Source organism: Solanum lycopersicum, chromosome 7 (assembly GCF_036512215.1).
Source record: "Solanum lycopersicum chromosome 7, SLM_r2.1".
Lineage (NCBI taxonomy): Eukaryota > Viridiplantae > Streptophyta > Magnoliopsida > Solanales > Solanaceae > Solanum > Solanum lycopersicum.
The window spans coordinates 64606378-64626067 of record NC_090806.1 but is presented as its reverse complement, the minus strand read 5'-3'; the positions used below and the strand labels follow the sequence as shown (position 1 = coordinate 64626067).

Genomic DNA, 19690 nt, shown 5'->3' with positions numbered 1-19690 from the left:
TTTATACCACAAGTTTTAAAAGTCTATTTTTAAACTCCATTTGAAATCAACTTACTATACCATATTTCTTTTGTCTAACAATACTTATCCAGTATTGACTTTGCATTCTTCTTATGAAACTATAAATAGAATAGTGATTTTATTATATCATTCTTTAAATATAATGAAAACAATATCTAGAAAAATATAATAAAAAACAAATAAATTTAAAATCAAGACAAGTATTGTTATACATTTCAAAATAGTATTGTATTAACTATTATAGAAAGAATATAAACTAGAGTATTAAAATAGATAATTATAGTTGGTTTAAGTCTTGTCATATCACATAATTTTTCCATTGAAGTATTACCAAAAACTGCGGCTGTTAAAAGCCAAGAGCACAAAAAGGCCACAAATGTCAAAAGCAACATAACGGACTTGCCTCCTCTTCCCTACCGTTAAACCAAAAAGCCCAACGGGCCCAAATTCCGCCGCTAAAATATATTCAAAGGCCGAAAAGATAAATTATTGTATATTTCCTCCAACGGCTCTTTTTCTTGTTTACATTTTATTCAAAATCCCACCAAGAACAATCTTCAACCAAAAAATCAAGAACAAAACAAAATATATTGAAAATTTTGTAACTTCTGATTCTCAACTATGGATACAACTCCTCCATCTCATCGATCCGAGACTCGAAGCCGAACAAAATCAGCTTCAAGACTCTCAAGACTCCGTCGTTACGATGAAGAAAGCGAATCTCCCACTCCAAGAGTCTCTCTTGAAATTGTCCCTTCACCAAGAATAGAAGTTTCTCCTTATGGTAATGCTCTACCGCTCCACGAGCTTCTCCTTCTTTCTCCTTCTCCTCTTCGAAGATCCAAGACTCGTCTTGCTGATAAGCTTGAGTTAGTTGATGACGGGGTTGAGCCTAATGGGGTTAGAAGGAGGCGAAGGAGTAGAAATTCTGCAATTGGTGCTTCCCCGCGTAATAATCGAAGATCGAGAAGAAGGTTAGAGCAAGAAATGAGAGAAGAGAGGGATTTGGGGTTAGTTGAAGAAGTGGTTAAACCAAGAAAGAAGAGGAATAATGGTAAATCTAAGAAGGATAAGCTTCGCTTGGTTGTTTCAAATCCAACAAGTATGTATCATCAAAATCTAATCTTTATTGTTTTAAATACATATTTCATTTCTTATGCTTAATGGGTGTTTTGTTTTTTCGAGTTATAGAATCAAAAGAAGGAGAAGGGTGTGATTTAATAAACAGAATTGAGATACTTGTAAGTGATTTGGTGATGTGGAGAGATGTGGCAAGATCAAGTCTTTGGTTTGGTTTGGGGTCTCTCTGTTTCTTATCTTCTTGTTTTGCCAAAGGAGTTACTTTTAGGTATATTTTCTTCTCATTTTCCAAATATCCCACTTTTTATTTAGCAAGTGTTATCCATATGACATTTTTTGTTTATTCTTGATTGCAGCATTTTCTCTATCGTATCGCAATTGGGGTTACTGTTTTTAGTTGTTTCATTCTTCTCACATTCGATTCGCCAAAGGTAAAGGCTTAAATTCCTTATACTAGTATATTATTTAGTTCCTACTGTTGTTGCTGAGTGTTGATCAATTATTGAGTTGCAGAGAGGGTAGAGAAATGAAGCGCGAATTTCAGCTGACTGAAGATGACATTTTGAGAATGGGAAGATTGATACTTCCAGCTGCAAATCTTGCAATTTCAAAAACACGAGATCTTTTTTCAGGCGAACCTGCTATGACCCTCAAAGTATGTTATCTGAGCCTTGAGTTTTATTGAACTTAATATTTTTGAATTCTTGTAATTGATTCAAAATGTGCTTGTCTGTTGTTTTAGTTAGTGCCAGTCTTGATAATTGGAGCTGAGTATGGACATTTGATAACTGTATGGAGGCTTTGTGCCCTTGGTAAGAAAGATCACTCAGTTGCCCCAAGTACAGACTATTAGTTCGAAATCTCTAAACAATAGACACTAAATACTTGTTGGTGTTCTTCAATCTTGTGACAGGTTTTTTCATCAGTTTTATTGCTCCGAAACTCTATTCCTCGTATTCTCATCAGATATATAGTAAAGGTAAATAAGTGTTTCAGCTTGATATGGAGATTCTTAGATTATTTCCTGAGTGATGGTTGCATCTACTTTTTGCATTAATTGAATGAGAGTGCGTATTTTTTTGATACAGCCAAGTATATGAAATATCGGTTGCTGGAAACTTGGGGTAATTGCTCTCACAAGAAGATGATAGCTGCATCAGTATTGACAGCATTTTGGAACCTTACCACTGTCAGAACACGAATCTTTACAGGTAATTCACGAAGCTATTCGTTTATTATTTTGATACCTTTGATTGAACCAATTCTCTAAGCCATGTTTACAAAGTTGCATCTTCTAACAAATGGTTGTTACCTTGGATTGAACTTTCACATTGAACTAAAAGGTACTTTCGTGGTTCTTGGAAGCATTCATAAGATCATCATTTGTACAATTTAGCACCTTTCTAATACAAGTGGAAGCTACCAACCTTAGATTGAACTTTCACACTGAACTAAAAAGTGTTTTTTTTTTTCCGTTCCTTGGCATCGCTCATAAGTTACAATTAGCATCTTTCTACCAAATGGAAGTCTCATTTCCACACTGAACTTAAGTAGTGTTTCTTTCGGTTCTTGGCATCATTTATAAGCCATTTATATAATTACCACCTTTTTTACAAATGAAAGTTACTTACCTTGGATTGAACTTCTACACTGAACTTAGAAAGTGTTTTTCTTTCCGGTTCTTGGCATCATTCATAAGCCATTGATACAAGTACCATCTTTTTAACAAGGGATAATGCACAAATACCTCCTCGATCTATGCCCGAAATCTCAGAGACACACTTATACTATACTAAGGTCCTATTACCCTTGAACTTATTTTATTAATAATTTTCTATCCCTTTTCAGCCTACGTGCAGTATCTTGTGGGCCAACGCTGATTGACTTTTTTTTCAAGTTAGTGCCACGTAGGCCAAAAAGGGTAGAAAATTACTTATAAAATATTTTCAAGGGGGTAATAGGACCTTAATATAGTATAAGTGTGTCTCTGGAATTTCGGGCATAGGTTGAGTACTTGTGCATTTTCCCTTTTAACAAATGAAAGTTACTTACCTTGGATTGAACTTCCACACTAAACTTAAAAAAAGTGTTTTTCTTTCCGGTTCTTGGCATCATTCATAAGCCATTGATACAAACCATCTTTCTATCAAACGAAAGTTACTTACCTTGGATTGAACTTTCACTCTGAACTAAAGAGTGTCACCATCTTTCTAGCAAATGAAAGTTACTTACCTTAAATTGAACTTTCAGACTGAACTAAAGAGTGTTGGTCTCTGGTTTTTGGCAGCATTTATATGTCTAGTAATATTCAGATACTGTAAACAACAAGAAGAGGTAAAGGTCGACGAAGAAATGGCTGAAGAGGAAGAAGAGCAGCAGCAGGCACTGGTTGTGTTAGAACCTGTCAAAAAAGAGGCATAATTGTGCACTATACAAAATGTATCACTTCTATAATTACTAACATAATAACCCCATCTTGTTATTTTTCTCAATCTATCAAGTAAGAAGAAAACCTTGTTGTATGTCCTTGTACTTTTGTATATCCAAACAAAACAAGGAAGAAGAACTATGGTGCTCTTCTGGAAATAAAGAAATCTTTTCTTTTCTTTTCCACTGTTCTATTTATGTATTTTCTTGATGATAGAAGTGAGCATTCGTTTTTCCGATCCCCAACTTATTTGGAATTGAGGCGTAGATTATTGTTATTGTTATACAATGTGTGTGTTATTTGTACTAAAAATGAGATGCAAGGATGTTTTAGTGCTTTAAGCATGTGTTACTTGATCCTTATATTTGTTCAAATTTATACTTGATCCATAAATAAATAGAACAGTTACATACTTTACAAATTACTTAAATTTGCCACTAAATTTTATTTATATACTCGAAAGTTAAAAGAAAAAATAATTCTTAGCCATTCACGATTATTTTTTAAGTTCTATAATGTTTTTACGAGGAATTTTCATTTTTACACAATTTTTGAAAGATGTCATTTTCCTCTGTTCAAATTGTAAGAGGTTTCCTAGACTCCAGTTTTTTGTATTTGAACACCTGAATATATGATACAATGTAATTATTAAACATTTTCTGTTCAATTCCAAAAAAGTTTTTACACATTCTAGAGCACTCATTACATAGGTAGGTCAACCACTTTAATATGTTAATCCTTTAATTATAGACATTAATCATAATAAAGTCGTTAAATCTCACGCTTATTCTAATTAAGATTAAAAAATAATAAAATATTTTATGCGATTAACTTATTTACGTAATAGACGCTTGAATACACATGCAAAAGCTTTTGAGATTTCTTAAAGGTGTACATGCCAACATAAAATATTAGTCACGTAGCTATTATACAATATTATATGACATTATACAATATCATACAAAATTATACCTCAGATATTACTATATAATGTGTCAATCTTGTATAAGAGTGTATAACAATATATAAGAAGTGCTTATTATACGAGAGAAACTGAAATTTATTAACCTCTTACAATTTAAATAGTAGTAAAATAACTTTTTCTGATATATCATACGTAAAAATAAAGATCTTCTATGAAAAAAGACATAGAAGTAAGATGACTATTACTTCCTTTATGCCTTTTTCTCCAATAATAAATTACGTCACAAATATACAATATTATATGACATTATACAATATTATACCTAAATGGGAAACATATACCTAATGTGTCAATCTTGTTAAAGAATGTATAATACTAGACATAATATGTTGCTCCAATTTAATTTAGCTGGCGAGCGATCCCAATTTGCGATATGTGTTTATACACAAATTTATAAAAATAAAATAAAAATTATTGTCTTCTTACTATTTGAATAGACATCTCGATAAAAGTAAAAATATTTTCTGAAAAGAGACATAAAAATAAGATAATTGATACTACCAATTATTTTGCATTTGCTTTTTTCCCCAATAATGAATTAAATTGTTTTTTTGGGCACACGCGAAGACGTGGAACCAAGTCAATACAAGAGGCCCACTTAAAGACCCGAAAATCACTTTTGTTTTTTCTTCACACACCACCGAATTGTTCTTCCAAAATTTTTTTGAAATTAGGGTTTAAGGTTTCGTACCGGAAATGGCAACACCAGCAGCGGCGGCGGCGGCACCAAGTACGGCAGCTACTTCCGAGAAGAAGAAGCCTGTTTTCGTCAAAGCGGAAAGCTTAAAGCCAGGGACACATGGACACAACTTGACTGTTAAGGTTGTTGATTCGAATGCCGTCAAAGCCACCGGCGGTGCCAACCGAGGTGGTAGATCATCGGCGTCGTTAAATCCTCGTGGTCCGGTGCGTCTCGCCGAGTGCCTTGTCGGTGATGAAACCGGGTGCATCCTCTTCACTGCTCGTAATGAACAGGGTATGTACAAAATAATCTCTAATTCTCGGAAATGGATTTTATTTGTCGTATAATTTGCTACCTTTCGTTTGTATTTGTTTCAATTTTTCGAAAATTTGACCTTTTTATGCACTGATTGTGGTGATTACAATTGTTTGAGAAAACCTGCAAATGACAGTTATATCTGGAGAAATCTAATACAAATGAGTGCATTTTATATTTTGCGAAGGATGTCGATCTATTTTCATGTTTTATATTAGTATATACGTATAACTGAGTTGAGTTTAATTGTGTAATTGGGAAATCTAACTTGTGTCTTAATCTGGCTTGCTCAGAACTCTAAACAATAAGCTTGTTTGCTGTGTCTATATTTTCATAGAGTATCATAATTATGGTGAAGGGAATGTTTCGATTTGTAGGTCTATACTCTATAAACATTGTGCTTTAGAATCGACCTATTCACCTCATCTTGTTAGGAAGCAATAGGTGGACCGGAAACTCGTATCTAAAAGCATTTTAGCTTACCCTACTGTGCCACCTTCTGTTTGTTGAACTTTCTGTTTAATGGATAGGAATGCATTCCATTATCTGGACTTTCCTGACTATCTTTCTAACCTACAGTAAACAGGGCGTGGGTTCGGTTTTGAACGGAGCTTGAACCGGTTAGTTTAAAATGCCCCTGGACCTCCTTGCTTAGGAGCCAGCAATGTCATTTTCCTGCTTTGATATCTTCGTGAGTTATGACGACCTCAAACTTATTTGCTTGAGGTGAAGAGTCGTTTCCGCTAGACAATCCCTCACTTGTCAATGTACTACTCTTTCTGTTTAAATTGGTTTGGCTTGATACGGAGTACAAGGGTCAAACTAACTAATGATCGGTGTGAATTTGGACATAGAATCTTCAATATTTTTGAAATAACATATACATTTTTAGAAACTACACAAATTATTGTCACAATTGTTATAATTCAAAAATATCTAGAAAGTATTTGAAAACGTTATGATCAAAGAAAATATGCGATTAATGGTTGAAATAGTAACTCAGACAAACAAATGGGAACAAATGAGTAGCTATTAACCCCTCTTTTTAAGATAGCAAATACTTAAACATTTTCTTTTCATGGAGAAATTTTGGTTTATTACATCTTACCCTACTCAGACTCCACTTATGGGATTACATGAGTTATGTTGTTGTTGAAGAAATATTGCTTTATGCTATTGATGTGTTTGGCATGTCTATTTGACTACATTGATGATTCATTTGTTTATTGAGATCTGAGGCTGCCTGTAAAATATACATATCTATTGGCCATTGGAGTTTGTCTTGCTTTGAACTGTTTGATGTGGTTCTGTGCCCAAACCAGAGTACTTACTTTTTTTTCCCCGGTATATTGTGATGGTTTTATGTTCTGGATATTCATGTATTTCCTTTCATATTCAGTTGATATGATGAAGCCTGGGTCGACTGTCATTCTGCGAAATGCAAAGATAGATATGTTCAAGGGTGCCATGCGACTTGCAGTAGACAAATGGGGTCGTGTTGAGGTTACTGAACCAGCTGATTTTGATGTTAACCAGGAGAACAACCTTTCTTTAGTCGAGTATGAACTGGTTAACGTGGAAGAGTAGACAGGCTCAAGGGAAATGATAGTTTGAAGTTACAGTCGAATTCTTGTTCTCAATGTGAATTATTATTATGCATCTCTGGAATTTCCTTGGATTAATGAGCAAAGATGCCCATATTTTTTAGCTCATCATGATCCAATGGCATCAACATCATATGATGGTGTTGCTTTGCTCACTTGGTTGGTTAACTAGTTTTAAAGCGTGCGATTTTTACTTTTCAGTCATTTCCCTTGTTGTATGAGGTAAAAACAACTTGCTAAGAATGGGTATCTATTATGTCTTTGTATTTCTAACTTTTTTGTTACACATAACTTGTGCTATAAAAGAAGCTGACTATTATGTATCAACTATATGTGCAATTTCATTTGTCAATTTCCAAAATTTCATGTAGTTAACACTGATCATATGTCATTGTCCCAAGCTGATTGATCAACAAGAAGTTGGTGTTACCATAAAGTTCATCTTAGAAACATTATAAGCTAAGTCGAGTTTGTCATGCTTTGAATTGTTTGATGTGGTTTTGTGGCTGTTGCTAGTAATTTATTCAGTGGTGTCAATTGGGGGATTTGTGGACTTTGAGCTTGTCTTAATAGGTTTCGTATCATGCCAATTCGAATTTTTTTGTTCTGTTGAGTATGCTCCCACTGTAGCATAAAATAACGTATTTTTTGTAAAAAAAGAAGTTATATATAGTTGAGTGGCCATCTTTATTTAGGGAAATTTTTAGAAAAACACAATCTTCTAACTTATTTTGTAAAAACATAGCTAACAACTTACATAACAATTCTTTAGCCCTTTTTTTTTTTTTTAAGCTCATTCCCAATAGGAAAACATTTTTGTCGTAATAATAGTTTGCACAAAAACCACATTTCTAGTAATCATCCTACCACTATTTTACTATTTTTTATAACGGTATTTAAAAATGGACAACTTTTACACATAGCAAACATAAAATTTATATTTGTATGTTATAACAAAGTTTGCATAATTGCACTCTATAACAAACATATATATGTATAATTCGCTATACATATACAATTTAAGCGAGTTGTATAAAAGGAAGTGTATAAAACGAGATAAAAAAAGAGACTTGGACAGAGAATTGCATAAACGAAGTGTAAAAAATAAATTGTATAATTATAACTGTGTAGAACGATTATATACAATTTAAATTTGTATAAAATGAGAAAGAGAGAGGCAAAAGAGACTTGGACAACGAATATATAATTGAATCGAATTGTATAAAACGAGAAAGAGAGAATTATATACAATTTGAATTTGTATAAAACGAGAAAGAGAGAAAGACAAAAGAAACTGCACAGGGGAGTATTTTTATTGTATAATTATAAGTGTATAGGATGAAAATATATGTATTTGCATGTGTATATACAATTTTCTCTCGCTTTATACAAGCAGAAACACAATTTATACATTTTTTTTCTGTTCGTATAAGCGAGAGAGGCGAGGTTGGCGAGCGAGATCTGGGAGAGGGGAGAGAGGGGAACAAAAATATATGTATTTATACAATTTCCTCTAGCTTTATACATATAGAAACATGGAGCGAGAGATGGAGCAAGAGAGGAGAGTGGCGAGCGAGAGATGGAGCGAGAGAGGAGAGTAGCGAGCGAGAGCTTGAGGGAGAGAGGTGACTGACAAAAAGTTTGCTACGAGGCACAATTAAATCAAAGGGTGGTTATAACAATTAATTTAATTTATCAGTTTGCCATTATATACAATTTTCTCTTTAAAATTTCTGGTCTATAACATTATACATAGATATACAATATATACCACTTTGTTTTATAACAATGTTTATAAATTTGATATACAACATTATACACTTAATATACAACGATATATAAAATTCTAAAAGCTGTTTATACACACCTATACACTAATATACAATGTTGTACTACTATACAAAATCTGCTTCGTCTTCTTTCTTGAATTTTAGCACTAGATTCATCCGAAACACCTAAAAAAAACCTTACACCAAATTACTCTAAATTTCAAATCTAGGTTCCTTAATATGTATCTAATTGTTTGTAGCAATACTCACTCGAAAAGAAGCTATTTTAAAAAATTTAAATTTCGAGCTAATCACAAAAAATGAAAGAAATAGTAAAACGGGAAGAAGCAAATAAAATGGAAACTTATATAAATATACTATAAATAAAAAATACTTACTACTTATAGCAAATAATATTTTTTTTTCACTTGATTACTTTTATACATTTATAGTACAATTTTAATTATTTACAGATAATACAAGTTTTATTGATGAATAACACATTTTAATAAACTTATAATACAAGTCAAACCCCCAACATATAAGCAACGATATCGTATTATTTCTCACACCTATAAATTGGTTTTCAGAACTTTACAATATTTTTGATAAATGAAATCCCAAAAATAGAAATTGTTCGAGTAATTCGATAGGCCTTTGTCAACAAATGCACTACATTCAATTACAACTGTCCACAATACTAAGAGAATCGTTATCTTACTCAAATGAATAATCTATGTATGTATCTCAAATATACTGTGAGAATACAGAAATAGATATTTTATGCTTATCGTAACAATGAAAATCTGGATCAAGATAATCATTTTTGATTTTTCATTTGAGTGAAGTAACGATTCTACTAGTGTAATGGGATGTTGTAATGGAATTTTGTGCCTTGACGCCACCGACATGTTGAATTACTTGAACCAATTCTATTTTTGAAAATCATCTATTAGAAAGTTTGTGAAATTTTTAGATCCAAAATTTATACATATGAAAAAATGTCATACCTGTGCTTATACGTTGGAGCTCACTGTTATGTGTGAAAAATAGAGAGAAAGAAGTTGTGCTTGAAAATCTCTAGGTCTCAATTTTGCATTAGAGAAAGCAATGGAGGGGTGAAATATTAAGGACCAAAAGAAACATATTTATAGTTGGCGTGGAATGGTCTTACAAAATAATGTTTGAAATTTTATAAATAACATTCCATATGTAAAAATATTTACATTAGATTTGGTCAAAAGTCAAAACTAGATCAAATCTATCAATCTTAAGAACGTACCAAAAAAAAAAAAATTCTTAGCAAGTAAATCAACATCTTAAAATATGATTTATATAGTAGGGTTTACGAGAGATGAACCACTTTTCAATATAAATCAACTTAAAATATGAATTATATAGCAGGGTTTACGAGAGATGAACCACTTTCCAATATGAATCAACTAATTATATAGTAGGGTTTACGTAGAGATGAATCACTTCCCAATATGAATCAACTTAAAATATGAATTATATAGTAGGGTTTACGAGAGATGAACCATTTCTCAATATGAATCATCTTGAAATATGTATTATATAGTAGGGTTTACGAGAGATGAATCACTTTCCAATATGAATCAACTTAAAATATGAATTATATAGTAGGGTTTACGAGAGATGAATCACTTCCCAATATGAATTAACTTAAAATATGAATTATATAGTAGGGTTTACGTAGAGATGAACCACTTACCAATATGAATCAACTTAAAATATGAATTATATAGTAGGGTTTATGAGAGATGAACCACTTCCCAATAAGAATCGATATACGTAGTTGGTTAATATTTATGCAGACCATGAACCATGACAGATTATTGAAAAAGAGGTGTTTGGCAACAAAGGTAGACTTATGGAAAATAAGTGAAAAGTTTGAATTACAACTATAACAAAAGTGATAACAAGAATGCTAGTAACGAGTGACTAATGACAGAATATTTTTGGATTCAAAAGAAATTAAGAACAAGGGTCATGTAATATGTAAAAAGAAGAGGAAATCCATTAGAATATGAATGACGTTGAGGAACTTATTTGTTTTATCTTTGCAATTAGAAGACGACATTATTGTAGACCAAGACGATGTTGGAGATGAAGTTTTTGCTATGATGGACAAAGAAGACGTTGGTGACGTCCGTGAAGCCATAAGGAAAGGGAAAAGAGGTGTTTGACAATAAAGGTATACTTATACGTGAAAGTTTGAAGTATACCTACAATAACAAGAATACTAATGGCGAGTGGCTAATCACGGAATTGTATGATGGTTATTTGCATGCTAGAGAAATTAGGAACAAGTGTTGTGAATTTTTGTAAGATAAAAGAAGAGAAAATCAAACGATGATAACAAAAATGGAGTTAGCAATGAGAATATGAAAGACGTTGAAGAACTTATTGATTCATTTTTTGCAATTAGAATACGACATCGTAGAGTAACACGGTGTTGGGATGAAGTTCTTGCTATTGTATACAAGAAAGAGGATGGTGATCCTAATGTAGAATGGTTAGAAGGACATCTATCAGATAATATTAATCTAGAAAATAAACATTCTAATATAGATTTAATCAATTAATATACCCTTAATTTTTCTTTTACCATGCTCGAGGAGATTATTTCAAGCCATAAATTTTCTTATATGAGTTATAAGTGGGATAGTCATTGCAAAAGTTATTGTAATGACTTTGAATTTTTGCTTTGCGATTGTTCTCATGCAATAGCTAATAGATAATTTTGGATAATTTTCAAAACAAATCAGATTGTCACATAAATATCAGATCGATTAATACTAAGAGTATTGATAACAAGAATGTTAATGGCGAGGGGCTCATGACGAAATACTCTTTGTATAATAGTTATTTGGAGTACACCTACGGCAAAAGTGATAGCAAGAATACCGAGTGAGTAATACAAAGATTATTCGGATGCAAAAGAAATAAGAACAAGGGTTATGTAATATGTAAGATAAAGAAGAAGAGAAAATCTATTAGCGATGAGAATATGATGAACATTATTGTATACTTCATAAAATATAAATAGACATATATAAGTTATTATACATTATCTAACGCTACAAATATTTAAATAAGGTCTTTTGGATTATAGTTTAAAACTTTTTTCCAGTTGATCTAATTATTACATAAACTTATTAAAAATATTCTAAAAGTATTTAAAAATAAATTTTAACATTTCACATAAGTATACCAAATAGAATATCATTTTCTAGTTGTATTATATTTCATTCTATATTTAATTATAATATAGGTCTAAATCATCGTGAATTGCAATTGCCTTCATGAAAATGATAAGTTTTTATTCTTTCGTTTTGTGAAAATAATATTCGAAAGAATGCAGTGTATTGTGTTTTGTAAAAATGTATTGCATTGTGAATTCAATTTAATTATTAGTCAATTTAATCAACTTTTAAAACTAAATTAGATTATATTACTTCAACGTTTTTAAATAAAAATTTAAGTACTAAAAAATTTATACGAAAAGTAATATAAATTGATTTTTTTGTACTAAACATTTTTTGTTCTTTAGGCATCTTATTAGCTCTATGAATCTAACACGTTGATATAGTTGTTTTTTTCATTTGAAATTCAGAGCTTATATAATACTATAAGTGGTAACACGATGTATAGAATCTAGCACATGCTCGATACTAAAAATCGGAAGAAGTGTTATAAGCTTTGAATGAAAACTTCGATAAACGACGATAATAACTAACATTCGTGTCTAGGGCCTACTAAAGCGCTCATTGATATCAGAAAAACGCCAAAAAAGGAATAAATTGGTGGTTTAGTAAAATCAAAATTTTAATTTCTCGAATCAAATGTAAAATTCAAAATGTTTGTTGCTATCTCATAATATGGATAATGTCATGAACACCTTTACTACTCTAGTTTGCTAATTACTCTGAATTACCTCTTAATTTGCATTTTTCTGATTGGCACATTTGACATTGATTTGTAATTTTAATTAGTGTATAGAACATGGGAGTCATTGTTGGAAAAAAAAAACTACAATATTCATATCGAACAAAAATCAAAATATTATTTAACACATTTTTCATAGGTTATACGCTTAACAAATAAAATTGTCAGCTCTAAATACCAACATAAATCAAACTAATCAAATAACATAGCTTAATAAGACAATAACACAGTGAAAAATTACGTTGTGAGAGCCAACTTTAACTACAGAGAGAGTCAGTAAGCACACAAGTCATCCTTGATACCTAGACTCAAATTTATAATTTTATATTGAGAATTTTTTTTAATTATTATTAAAATGCCATGACATTAGGTATTTCTTTGTGATTGAGTCTTGACGTAATCTTAGTTCAGTGAGTTATAAGCTAAATTAAGAATATTATCTTCAATTCGGGATAGCTAGAAGATTTGGGGACATTTACCTTGAAAAGTCTGCGTTGAAGTTTAGGGATTAGATCCTAGTTATTAGGATTGTAAAAGTTGCAATCTAAATTTATAACTTGAAGTTTAGGTATTAGAATTAGTTCTTTAGGTTACAGAGTTTGAAATTTTAAAAGTTAAAATGTTAAGACGCATTGATTCAGTGAAGTTGGAGTTAAAACTTATAAACCTATAAGTTTGTGATCTTTTTTTACATTTTTTGAGTTGAATGTTTCTCACGTAAAAAGTTGTGTACTTTTACTTACTATTTTATTTGAACACGTTAGACAACATGTTCACACTTAGACAAAAAGTTAAGTTAGTAAATTACTAGGTCGCTTAAAAGCTTCACTACACCTCTTTCTGATAAGTAGTCAACTTTTAGTCAATATAATAAGATTAAACCGGTGAAAAAAAAGAAGAATAAATAATAGTATTTTTATAAAAAAATAAAATTAGAATTTTTTTTCAATATTTCCATCAATTTCTTTATAGTTGTGAGTTAATTTAGTGAAAATGGATAAAAATATATATTTCTAATAGCGATTAAAAGTAAAGAAAAAACAAAAGTTGGGTATATTATAAAATCATTAGGATTGAGAATATAGTGACTGTTTTGTGTTGGTATATATTGATTTTATTATTCCTTTATTATTAAAATAAAATACATTTTGTTGAATAATTAACATCAACAAACTATCTCGACTAAGGAATAAAAAAGAAGCTTCCAAAACTTTCCAAAGATATATATATATATATATATATTTTTTATTTTTTTTGAAGGTGATATAATTAGAAGTGATAATTTATTTAATTAGGATTAACATAAAAAAAAAATTATTTCTATCAGGAGAAAAGAAACTTAATTTGATGCCATGTGGCAATTTTTCTTTTATCTAAAGGTCAATATTCATTAAACTAAAATAACTCTTAAACCATAGTTGAAATTAATTGGTTTCCAATTTTATTCTTTTTCCTCATTAGCATCATATTTCCTTAATTCTGTAGGATCAGTTCTCTCTTTTTCTATAAATATATAATAATCAAATCACATTTCCCTTATTCTCTATCAGTTCTCTCTTTTTCTGTAAATAATTATCATATCATATTCCCCTTAAATCTCTATCAGTTCTCTCTTTTTCTATAAATAATTATCATATCATATTCCCCTTTAATCTCTATCAGTTCCCTCTTTTTGTTTAAACAATTATTATACTAGGAGTGAATATATTATTGTTTCATCAATCACTAAAATAATGGCTCGAAGTAAGGGAAGTCGTTTGGGATATATTTTTTCACCTAAGAATTTAGAAGTCATGAAGTATTTAGTAGGGTTTACGAGAGATGAACCATTACCCAACCAAAGGTCACTAATCTTTATGCGGACAACGACCCGTGGCAAATTTTTGAAGGGGCTAAGAGCTACACACGTTACTTCATAACGCCCCAGAAGAAACAAAATTCGCAGAGAGTTTCGCGTACTGTGGGGAAGGGTACGTGGAAACCACAAGGAAAGGGAAAAGAAGTTTTTGACAACAAAGGTAGACTCATAAAATACGTGAAAAGTTTGAAGTACACCTATGGCAAAAGTGATAACAAGAATGCTAATGGGGAGTGGCTGATGACGGAATACTATTTGAATGATGGTTATTTGGATGCTAGAGAAATTAAGAACAAGGATTATGTAATTTGTAAGATAAAGAAGAAGAGAAACCCCAATGATAACGAAAACAGAGTTAGCAATGAGAATATGAACGACGTTGAAGAACTTATTGATTCATCTTTGCAATTAGAAGACGACATTAATGTAGAGGAAGACGATGTTGGGAATGAAGTACTTACTATTTTGGACAAGGAAGATCATGGAGATCCTAATGTAGAATGCTTAAAAGAATATCCATAAGCTAATATCAATCTAGAAAATACATTGTTATAGAAAATTTATCAATCAATATACTCTCAATTTTTCTTACCTTGTAATATAATATATATCGTACCTTTATTTCCTTTTTGTTTTGTCTACGCAATCAACTTCATACATCTATTGAATCAAATTTTACTTTCTTCAACCGTTGACTAAAAAGTAAAATATTAAGTATATGTAGTTTTATATTACACGATTAAGTTCATCACTAAATACTCATGAAAGTGTAGCTTCTTCATGATTAACAAGAAGTTAGTGTTACCATAAAGCTCAACTTATCTGAAGAAACATCAATGAACAGAAAGATAAACCGTCAAATAACAAATAAAGAGAGGCACACAAGTCAGAAGTAAGCAAATGGTAACACTAACTTGCAATCTAGCATTACCAAGTTCAAAAATAAAGGAGCCATCTTTTCTTAGCGCGCCAGTGTGAGAAAGTACATTATTGCTCCAGCTCTCCAAAAATCATCACACGTCTTCATTTTGGGCTGATCGAATAAAGATTAAAATCGTAAGCACCCATTCTACCAGGTGTGTCTAGAAAGACATCCTGAAACTACTTTAGTGACCAAACAAAGAGAACATGATTCTGATTGTCCATATTATTAAATTCAATGACAACTTTTGCAAGAGACATACATGAAAATGCGCCAGAGATGCACAAAAAATATGAAATAAACATCTCATTGCAAGATTCATCAGCAAAATCTACAGATATTCTGTCATTATACACCCCTAACAACCATCATACATTATTTCTGATCCAGCAAAAGCGGTCAACAAAAATTTTATGCAAGTAACAATTTCTAAATTGAAAGCTTCCAAACATAAATGAATCCAATTCAGTCCTCTAAGCTTCTCCTTCTTCATCTAGTCTTGTCAACGCCTACAACAGGAAGGATGAAGCATCCAAAACTTAATCAAAGTGACAAGGAACCGGAAAGTACGTGATGGGCAACACTAAAAATGAAGAGAATGCAAGAGACTATTGACAATTACTCTGCCTTTGACATAACTACACTACGGAAAAAAATTGTTTCAGAGATATTTCAAAGGAGGCTCCATATGTCATGCTCAGTAGCAAAATATTTATTCAAACTATAAATAGAAGGTCCATGTTAAACTTCGGAAATGTCCAAGACACACTAAAGAGAAATACTTGATTGACTTACCAAAGTAGTAAATGAGGAAAGGACATCAAATGAGGGTCCTATAGGTCTTGCTAGATACCTATATAAAAAACGAAAACTCGTCGGTCAGAGAAATATAAAAGATGGATACAGAGACACCACAAAACTCTTGCCAAATGGTTACGGTTTTTAGGAGAAGAAGGAAAAGGGAGCCAGACATCAGGAGGAAAAAGTATATGCAATGATGTATTACGCAATAGGTCACTCAACTTATATTGGCTTATTCATTCAGGTGGAACAAAATGATGTCAAGTCTAGTTGAAATGGAATCATCCGCAATATTGAAGGTTGTCAGCAGAGGTGCTAGTCACCTAGTTAATAGTTTCAAGCACCTTGAAATCATGGAAAATTCAGCCAGTACAGGACGTTTCAATGAAGAAGAGAGCTATAACTCCTCCTGGACTAAAAACATTTACATGAACATCTTCAGCTAATTACTAGATTGATACTCACAGGCGAGTTACAGTTTAATATTCTAATAGTCCTGCTTCCAAATTAACACCACTCACTCCCCCAGCAATGACAAAATTAAAAGAGCAAATACAGAGAGCTAAAGATAAAAAGCGTGAAACCCAAAAGTACAGCTAAATTTGATCCTTTCAGAACCACTTGTCGTAAAAATTGATCACATGCAATCACAGCAAAGCTGACAACTACAACTTTGTTCCCCGTGAGAGAGGAAAAGATGTCATTTGAATTTCCACATACATTTTATATCCTTAGTGACTCTTGATATACAAGTCTCGCAAAGCATGGCAGATCTAAACCCAAATAAAAGAGAACTGTGGTAAGACAACTAACATAATAATAGTTGGTCTCCAGGGCTTTGGTCTTTAAGTAAAAGACACAGGACGCGCACACATCAATTCCACAGAAAAAGGATGGTTTTCAAGTGAAAAGTACAGAAGCAGGGGCCATTACCCATAGTGTTTTGACCATGTCCTCAGAAATTTCTCGATTATCAAAGAAAAATAACAGTCTGTCTACAATTTATCACTGAATATTGATTCTACAAATCAAACAGAATAAAACAAAAGATTCATAAAACTGATTTTGGAATTAAAGCATACTTAATACTTATTTGATTGAGTACTCCAGTCTGGATCAGTTGATGACTAATTTTGCACAATTCTCAAACATTTGCATGAACTACTAATGAGGCAGAATGCATTCTATAGCTGATTGGCTTAACAATAAGATTATTAGTTTTAATTAATTAACTAAATACCAACAGAAATCAAACTAATCAATAACATAGCTCAATAAGAGAATAACAGAGTGAAAAATCACCTTCTGAGAGCCAACTGTAACTACGGAGAGAGTCAGTAAGCATAGAAGTCATCAAAGCCGAAGCAGTAACCGTGTGGTATGGTTGCAGTGACTCCAAACAAGCGCTCATCTCAGAAGGACACCTTTTTGAATTGCATAAATTGTTCAGTCACATATTATAAAACCGAATATTCTAGAAATTACTAGTAAAAAAGAATACCTGAAGATGCGATGAGAAAGAGAACTTTTAGAAGGCGTGCGCAAGGGAGATCGAGCGGCTTTAGCCTCCGATGCGATCCTTGATGCCGCATTACGCAGGGACGGTGACCGGAAAATGGATCTAGCGGCGGCGATGGCCATGGGAAAGGAGAAGCGTTCAGGATGTATGCTAATGGAGAAAAGATTTACTGTTGAAATGAAATTAGAGGGTTTTGGGCTAAACCCTAGCGGAAAGCTTGGCTTGGCTGCACCTTCGAGTCGGCTTTACTTTGGAGGAGTGCAAAAATAGCCAAATTGAAGGATCCTATTTAAGGTATAGCCAAATAGGAATTTCAAATAGGAAAATTTCATATATGGCAAACTTATTAGATTAAATAACATTATATGGGTATAGTTTACCTAATTACATAATATGGGTATAGTTAAGTTATTAAAGGTGTTTTTAATTTTGTATATAAATTTTTTTTTATTAGATAATGCCACAATTTTAGGGAAACGTCCCTATTTTCAAGCCATACGTTCAAATTCAAAAAAAAATTCCGTTTATAATAAGTCATGTACAAATTAATTTTTGTATATACATACCTACCTATATATACAAAAAAAATAAAAAATAAAGTCATTCACATATTATTTTCTGTTTATATATATGAACTTATCTTTTTTTATATAGTATATACCAGCACGTATTCAATGTCTTTTATTGTATATGCACATCCAATTAGATTGCAATAAATATACATATACAATCTTATTGAATAAATATATACACGTACAAAAATGTATTTTACGAATTTGTATAACAAGAGATATATGTTATTCAGGTTTTTAATTGTATATAGTATATACTAACACTTATTCAATGTTTTTATTAATTGTATATGCATATTCAATACATTATATTCGATAATTTATATATAACTACTACAATATACAAAATTATAATCACATATGATATTTTCCCATCTATATACAATCCCTACTACCAGCTATTAAAACAGACATGTACATATCAATTTTTGTATATGTATGTAAACTTAATATATACTAACTTCAAAAATTTGTATATAACTAATAGAATATACAAATTCTAATCATATATTCAAATTTTCCATCTGTATAACTAAGTCCAATTACTATTTTGTATATATATACAAAAACCAAAAATAACATAAACATGCAATATACTATATACAATTACTCACATGGAATATAGTATATACAATACTTAATTTAATGGTTTTTGTATATTGACAACTAATTAACAAAAAAATTGTATCTAAGTTTGTGTTTAAGACACTACCTCATGACTATGAAGTTCTTCAGATTCGACTTCACAATCATTTTCCTCTGATTCAAATAGTACAGCTTTCCTCTTTCTTGTACCTTGTACAATTTTAATGCCTCTAGCTTTGACATTTTTAATAACTTGTTGAACTGCCATAGGGTCGTTTTTTCTTTGATCTCAGCTCTTCCATGGTTTGTTTTTGTATAAGTTGTTTTGATTTTCCCAAAGACCCTACATTAACCCCAAATTCTTGAGTTAGCCCCATTGAAAAGGATGGTAAAATGTCAACAATATTGACATGCAAAGGACAACCTCTGGTAATCCTCAAAGATGTAGACGATTCGTTCATTGTTTGACGAATTTTAGATCTATCAAGAACAAAAAAACGATTATTTCATCAAAATATATGGAAAAAAAAACAGAACACATATACAATTTTTAGATAAGTTAGAAAAAAAGATAAACAAC

At 31.4% G+C, this 19690-nt stretch overlaps 2 protein-coding genes and 1 long non-coding RNA gene across 7 annotated transcripts; 2 read left to right on the top strand and 1 right to left on the bottom strand.

The window, feature by feature from the left end:
- Positions 1-509: 509 nt before the first annotated feature.
- LOC101266047 (reticulon-like protein B17) lies at positions 510-3707 on the top strand. Of its 2 annotated transcripts, XM_010325451.4 has the most exons (8): positions 510-1123; positions 1213-1369; positions 1458-1532; positions 1615-1756; positions 1844-1913; positions 2015-2080; positions 2190-2312; positions 3389-3707. In XM_010325451.4, the coding sequence occupies exons 1-8, from the start codon at positions 643-645 to the stop codon at positions 3520-3522; spliced, it is 1248 nt and encodes a 415-aa protein (XP_010323753.2). In that variant the 5' UTR covers positions 510-642; the 3' UTR covers positions 3523-3707. The 2 variants fall into 2 exon arrangements, with proteins under 2 accessions (XP_010323753.2, XP_069143620.1); XM_069287519.1 differs by lacking the exons at positions 2190-2312; positions 3389-3707 and having other exon boundaries at positions 516-1123; positions 2015-2088.
- Positions 3708-5020: 1313 nt separating this feature from the next.
- LOC101250522 (uncharacterized protein At4g28440) lies at positions 5021-7442 on the top strand. Its single transcript, XM_004243327.4, has 2 exons — positions 5021-5490; positions 6911-7442. Exons 1-2 carry the CDS (start codon positions 5211-5213, stop codon positions 7096-7098), a joined length of 468 nt encoding a protein of 155 aa, XP_004243375.1. The 5' UTR covers positions 5021-5210; the 3' UTR covers positions 7099-7442.
- A 7885-nt stretch (positions 7443-15327) lies between these two features.
- On the bottom strand, positions 15328-18289 carry LOC101251006 (protein NUCLEAR FUSION DEFECTIVE 6, mitochondrial). 4 transcript variants are annotated; one of them, XR_182941.5, is made up of 4 exons: positions 17936-18289; positions 17737-17858; positions 16429-16486; positions 15328-15744 (listed from the first exon to the last, which is right to left on the bottom strand). It is a non-coding gene; the product is annotated as a protein NUCLEAR FUSION DEFECTIVE 6, mitochondrial (long non-coding RNA). The 4 variants fall into 4 exon arrangements; XR_742392.4 differs by having other exon boundaries at positions 15328-16142; positions 17936-18255; XR_742390.4 differs by lacking the exon at positions 16429-16486.
- Positions 18290-19690: the final 1401 nt, after the last annotated feature.

Excerpts from the sequence above, each read along its gene's own strand:
- LOC101266047 (XM_010325451.4), top strand. The coding sequence starts at position 643 with ATGGATACAACTCCTCCATCTCATCGATCCGAGACTCGAAGCCGAACA. Across the intron at positions 1,124-1,212 it reads GGTTGTTTCAAATCCAACAA|AATCAAAAGAAGGAGAAGGG; the intron begins GTATGTATCATC and ends TTCGAGTTATAG. Across the intron at positions 1,914-2,014 it reads ATGGAGGCTTTGTGCCCTTG|GTTTTTTCATCAGTTTTATT; the intron begins GTAAGAAAGATC and ends ATCTTGTGACAG.
- LOC101250522 (XM_004243327.4), top strand. The coding sequence starts at position 5,211 with ATGGCAACACCAGCAGCGGCGGCGGCGGCACCAAGTACGGCAGCTACT. Across the intron at positions 5,491-6,910 it reads CACTGCTCGTAATGAACAGG|TTGATATGATGAAGCCTGGG; the intron begins GTATGTACAAAA and ends TTTCATATTCAG.